Source organism: Centropristis striata, chromosome 11, assembly GCF_030273125.1.
Source record: "Centropristis striata isolate RG_2023a ecotype Rhode Island chromosome 11, C.striata_1.0, whole genome shotgun sequence".
Classification (NCBI taxonomy): domain Eukaryota; kingdom Metazoa; phylum Chordata; class Actinopteri; order Perciformes; family Serranidae; genus Centropristis; species Centropristis striata.
In genome coordinates, this window is record NC_081527.1 from 6,960,394 (window position 1) to 6,966,859 (window position 6,466).

Genomic DNA, 6,466 nt, shown 5'->3' on the forward strand with positions numbered 1-6,466 from the left:
TTGCATATCTGCTATAGGTGTATATAGGCAACTGTTTAGCATATTATATACAGTATAAACATTATTTGGATTAACAGCTTGTTTATTTTTCTCCCAATTGGTAAATAAAAAAAACTAGTGATGTGCCAATGAAGCCTCAAGAACATTTGTTTTTATTTTCTGAGCTCTATGTTGAAATAAAAAGGCTCAAGCAATGGTAATTGAGTGTGTTTTCTGCACTTTATTGAACAGAGAGTGCCATCTTGTGGGCTCTAAAAATTCAAATAAAATGTTTATGAGGCTTCATTGGCACATCACTAGTAGACACCAAAGAATTTAAATACTTAATTTGTCCATTGTGGGACCTGTTATTGTAACAGGAAGTGATTCCACGTATTCACAGTCGATATGTCCATGACAAAATGGGATAAAAGGTCTCTGTGCTGATGGAGAGAAAGCTGAAATGAAAAAAAAACAAATTTGTCTGTTTCCAGTTTACAGCCTCGTCCTGGTTGTCTGGATACAGTCTGCTGTGCCAGCCAGTCGACTACAGTGACAGCCCACTGGCTATGAGGGTAAATCTTTTTCTCACATCATAATTTATGCAACAATCTCTTAATAAAGCTCTTCCCCCATTGGTGGCCAAAATATTCTGTAAAAGTACCTCACAAGATATCTACAGCCATGGAAAAAATTATTTTCTTCACTTTATTGTTCATTTTTAATGCCTGGTACAACTAAATACTTTGTTTAGACAAATATAACGATAACAACAAAAATAGCTCATAAGAGTTTAATTTAAGAGCTGATATCTAGACATTTAACATGGTTTTCTCGATAATGATTTTGATTATCAAGAAAACCATGGAAAATGTCTAGAAATCAGCTCTTAAATTAAACTCTTATGAGCTATTTTGGTTGTTATCAGTATATTTGTCGAAACAAATGGATCTTTAGTTGTACAAGGCATTAAAATTAACAAGAAATTGAAGAAAAAGGGTGGTCTAATAATTTTTTTCCATGACTGTATGTGTATCCTAAAAGTAGTGACGTCCAAATGAAGCTTCATGAACCATTGTCTATATTTTCTGAGCCCACTAGATGGCGCTCTCTGTCCAACAAAGGGTTAAAAGCACATTGAATTACCAAGAACGTCATCTAGTGGGATCAACAAATACAACTAATGGTTCATGAAGCTTCATTTGGACATCACTACCTAAAAGTACTATTTAAAAGAATAATTCTGTTTTTTCTCCGTGTTGGGCAGATGGCCAGAGTGTGCTGGTGGTTCTACTTCTCCAAAGTTATAGAGCTCAGTGACACTGTGAGTATTAACCCATTAAAGCCGGGAAAGCATTACTGCATTTCTACCATTAAAACCGGGAGCACTGTTGTGTTATTCTACCATTAAGGCCGGGAAAGCGGATACATCGTTTTGTAGTATTTGTAGTTTTTTCCATCTATTTTCGGTCTCTTGGCCAATGAAATGCATCAGAATACATGTGGGAGTGTCGCAATGCAACATGGGACTTTTCCAGAACTGAAATCATGGCGGAAGACGACTATAGCAGAGGGAGCTCAGATATAACAGCTATAAGCTCTCAAATACTTTTTGAATTTCATTTCTATCTGCTACAGAGGCTGAAAAATCTATTATTTAGTAGGAAGAGTTGACACTTCTGTTGAATTTCCAGAAAAACTTCAGGTTTTAGGGGGTTATTTTAAAATCGCCCAGAGGTTTTCCAGGCATTTTTTCCAGGCGTTTTAGGCCTAAATGGGTTAAAGCAGTGGAAAACAGTTTTTAAGGTTATTTAAGTATTTACAGAAAGTCCAAAATGGATCTTCTTTTCTGTTTGTGTGGTTTGTTTCCAGTTGTTTTTCATCCTGAGGAAGAAGAACGGTCAGCTGACCTTCCTGCACGTCTACCATCACGCCACCATGATCTTCAACTGGTGGGCCGGGGTTAAATATGTGGCTGGTGGCCAGTGTGAGTACACGCCAACCCATCCAGCCCAATCTCACAAAAATGTCATGAAAATACAAAAAATTGTTGTGCTCTGTTGATCTGTTGTGCAGGAGAAGACACATTTTTAGAGACATACGCTCAAGGGCATGATATGAACTACTTTCTCTGTGTATCTGTCCGTAGCTTTCCTGATTGGTCAGATCAACTCCCTGGTCCACATAGTCATGTATTTGTATTACGGTCTGGCAGCTTTGGGACCAAGCATGTTGAAATACCTCTGGTGGAAGCGCTACCTCACCTCCCTGCAGCTGGTCAGTATTTGTGTGTGTGTGTGTGTGTGTGTTCTTGTACTTCCTGCATAGTGAGGACCAGAACACGTTTTTAACCAACAGAGTGAGGGCATTTTTGCAAAGTGAGGACATTTCGGCCGGTCCTCACTTCTTTAAAGACTTTTTTTAGATTTCAGACTTTGTTTTAAGGGTTAAAGGTTACATGATAATGGTACTTAACTGGAACTGTATTGTGTGGTTACAAAACTAACTAAAATTATAGTGAAAATGTCCTTCATTTTCGTCTTTGTCAACTTTTTTCATACATAATGAAGATGGATAAGGCAAAGGAAATAAAGGCAAAATTTACTGTGACCTCTTTTAATCTCCCACCCAACAAATACCCCATTACAAAAAAATAAAACTAATAAAAACTAAAGCATTTCCAAAAAATAAATACTAAGTTAAAACTAGCAAACTCACTCTAAAAACTCATTAAAACTAACTGAATTTGAAAAGAAAAATTCACAACAAAATTAAAACTAAAACGAATGAAAAATACCAAACTATTAAAACCTTGCAAGGGAATTCACTGTTACAATGAGGGTCCTCACAAAGATAGAAGTACAAGAATGTGTGTGTGTGTGTGTGTGTGTGTGTGTGCTTCATTGACATTAATTCCTACGTTCATTTGCCTCTGTTTTTCCCTTTTTCTTCCATTTTTATCACATTCCGATTGTCATCTCTATAAATGAACCACTTTAGTATGTTAATGTGGCCATGTGGTTAATTTTAGTGATCAGACATAGTCATTCTCTTTTATGTTTTTGCATAATTTAGTCTTATCATTTTTGGGTCCTTGTTAAGCAAAGAGAGCATGTCGTTACACCTGTAGCATAAAGAGAATTTCAAAGCATCCTTGAATAAAATATATCACCTCCAGCTCATCCTGAATGTGGCGTTAACCCTCTATGGTACGGTGTTGCCTTCAGGCAACATAGCAATTTTGGCCTGTCAAATTTCTACAATGCATGTTTTTGAGAGATGCAATACTTTAAAAAAAGGGAAGAGTATAGGTAACCAATAGCAATGCTTTAATTTGTCACATGATCTCCAGGAGGCCATATTGAAACCCTATTTTGCAGACTTTTCCAAAAAAGAAACAGCTTTGCCATTTTGCGCCACAAAAAATCACTCAAAACGTCATTTCCCTTTTCCATCTGGAAAAAAATATATTCCTACTGATAGGTGAGTAAACCTTCATTTTTGATAGTTTCATACACTTCAATGGGTCGTTGGTTCAATGGTACAATGTTGCCTACAGGTAGTGATGTCCAAATGAAGCTTCATGAACGATTTTCTATATTTTCTGAGCCCACTAGATGGCGCTCTCTGTCCAACAAAGGGTCAAAAACACACTGAATTAGGCTTTCTTGAGCCTTTTCCTTTGAACCAAGAATGCCATCTAGTGGGGTCAACAGATACAACTAATGGTTCATGAAGCTTCATTTGTTCATCACTACCTAAAGGCAACATTCAGACAAGAAACCAGTTAAAAAAGTCCTTTTATAATGTTTTTAAAAAATGTTATGTATTGTACCCTGTTGAAGCTACTGAATCTTTTACACATGTTTTTTAAATAATGATGGTAAAATTAATTTAAATAAATGATGGTAAAGTTAATTTTTAATTATTAATTAATTTTTTTAACTTTCTTTTTCAGTTGTGCACCATTATGGTACAATGTTGTCTACAGGCAACAAACCAGAAACTTAAAAAAAAATTAAAAATATTCAGATTATGTTTATTTAGTCTATTTTAAGACCAAAAAACACTCATTTCCTAACTGGCACCATAATGCGTACCACAGAGTTAAGGTTGTTGCCAGTATTGTAGTCCATTGGCAAGTCTTTCCCTCTTCGTCAGGTATTCTGTGTGTCTGTAAGCCAAAGCTCAGAGTATTTAATTTTAACATGAGGCTCCGTGCTTGGCTTGTCATTGTTCTGACTGGCTGTTGGCATAACTAGACAGATTATCATCACTGATGCTCCTCAACTAACTACTGGACCATCTGCTTCAGAGTTAATGAAGAGACAATGGATCCTGTAGGGTTTTTTTCATTCTATATGGCTGCAGTATATATAGGTCAGCATGGTGGCTGACCGCCTTTATGTAACAATAATTGTACTGACCTTACAGATGACCCCCCAAGCCTTCAGTTGGCTTCACTGTTTGGTAAACTGAGGCTGAGATCGTTGAGTTGACTGGGGAGATTGGAGATCGTATTACTGTGTTTGTTTTAGTTCATGGGTCTCAAACTTGCAGCCCGTGGGCCAATTGCGGCCCTCGTGACGATATTTTGTGGCCCCCACCTTGATATAAAAGTCTAATGTGAGTTTTATATGAATGGCACTTTATCATGTGGTGTGTGGAACGTCCCTTTAATTCTTTTTTTTTGGTAATTCTGTGTCTTTTTTTGGTAATTTTGTGTCTTTTTAAAATAATTTTGTGTGTTTTTTGGCAATTCTGTTAATTTTTGGTAATTCTGTATATTTTTGGTCATTTTGTGTCTTTTTTTAAGTAATTTAGTGTTTTTGTGGTAATTTTGTCTCCTTTTTTTGTCATTTTGTGTCTTTTTTAAGTAATTTAGTGTTTTTGTGGTAATTTTGTCTCCTTTTTTTGTCATTTTGTGCCGTTTTTGGTCATTTTGTGTCTTTTTAAGTAATTTTGTTTTTTTTTGGTCATTTTGTGTCTCTTTTGTAATTTTGTGTAGTTTTTTAGTCATTTTGATACTGCCTCCAGCAACCCCCAGGTAATTTGAGTTTGAGACCCCTGTTTTAGGAGGTTTCAATTGTATTTTGTAATAATAATTGTAGGTGTGTGTGGAGTGGGGTGAAAAGATGCACACCATGTTTTTTTTTGTACACATAATTTCTGCCTGGGCCTAGAATAGCCTATAGCTGCACTATGAAGCACAGGTTATCCGCGGGGTCTTTTGAATTTAAGGCATTAAAATGTCTAAAATTCTCCTAATATTTCATAAAATGTCTAAAATACGATTTTGAAAGGTCTGAAATGTATTAGTTACTTTTATTTAAAACAAATGCATAAAGCTTTTAAATGTTTCATTTTTTGGATCGGAGTGTGTTAACCTAATTGAGTTTTATTTTGGTAAAGACTAGTGATGTCCAAATGAAGCTTCATGAACCATTAGTTGTTTATGTTGACCCCACTAGATGGCGTTCTTGGTTTAAAGAAAAAGGCTCAAGAAAGGCTAATTCAGTGTGCTTTTAACCCTTTGTTGGACAGAGAGCGCCATCTAGTGGGCTCAGAAAATATAGAAAATGGTTCATGAAGCTTCATTCGGACATCACTAGTAAATACCTTGTTTTTATGTCTTTATACGGGCTGTAGCGTCGGTATAGATGTTGCTCTGCTTTCTTTAGATTTGTCTATGTCCAACAGTGTTTTTTGTTCATGTCTTCCTCAGTTTCTGGTCACTCAAAGTGGTATTGGCATTGTCTCACTCTCTCATATATCTCCTGTCTGTCTGTCTGTCTGTCTGTCTGTCTGTCTGTCTGTCTGCCTGTCTGTCTCCCAGCTTCAGTTCTTTATAGTAACCATCCACACCACCTACAACCTGTTTGCTGACTGTGTCTTCCCTGACTCCATGAACATGGTTGTGTTGGCCTACTCTCTCAGCCTCATCGCTCTCTTCAGTAACTTCTACTACCAGAATTACCTCACCAAAAAGAAGAACAAGAAGACGTAGAATGAAAGAAAGAGAGGATATAAAAAGCCATGTGTGCTTGTTTTAGGGTGGATTCGGGTAATGTGGGACACTTAAGGTTTGGCTGGTTTATTTCCTGCTTAAAGTAAATATAGTCATCAAAACCTTTACTATTGGTCTACCATGGGTGTCATGTGACTGAAATTACATAAAATATTTTTAAATTAAAAAAAATATGACAAAGTCAAAATTGCAAAAAGTGTCCCACATTACCCAAATTCACTATATGTTCATAACTTCATGTTTATTATGCCATGGTGATTACAGCTTGATGTCTTATATGTACAAAATACATTTAAAAAACCATTACAAAGTGTTATGAATTATGTATTTGCGCCTTAAACACACACGTTTACTCTACTTATAAGCATCTTCTATTTACCACATTCTGTCCATTCAACCAGTACAAAACCACAAACACACTCAACTGACATTAACCCTTGTTTTATCACTCCCTCCCCC

At 36.2% G+C, this 6,466-nt stretch overlaps 1 protein-coding gene across 1 annotated transcript; it reads left to right on the forward strand.

The window, feature by feature from the left end:
- The first annotated feature begins 315 nt into the window (after positions 1-315).
- Positions 316-6,073, forward strand: elovl8a (ELOVL fatty acid elongase 8a). The gene is made up of 5 exons (XM_059344383.1): positions 316-554; positions 1,247-1,303; positions 1,852-1,966; positions 2,129-2,256; positions 5,816-6,073. The coding sequence occupies exons 1-5, from the start codon at positions 549-551 to the stop codon at positions 5,984-5,986; spliced, it is 477 nt and encodes a 158-aa protein (XP_059200366.1). The 5' UTR covers positions 316-548; the 3' UTR covers positions 5,987-6,073.
- Positions 6,074-6,466: the final 393 nt, after the last annotated feature.

What these genes read in the sequence shown, in the direction of transcription:
- elovl8a (XM_059344383.1), top strand. An exon ending in ATATGTGGCTGGTGGCCAGT is followed by an intron (nt 1,967 to 2,128) that starts GTGAGTACACGC and finishes ATCTGTCCGTAG; the next exon opens with CTTTCCTGATTGGTCAGATC. An exon ending in ACCTCACCTCCCTGCAGCTG is followed by an intron (nt 2,257 to 5,815) that starts GTCAGTATTTGT and finishes TCTGTCTCCCAG; the next exon opens with CTTCAGTTCTTTATAGTAAC.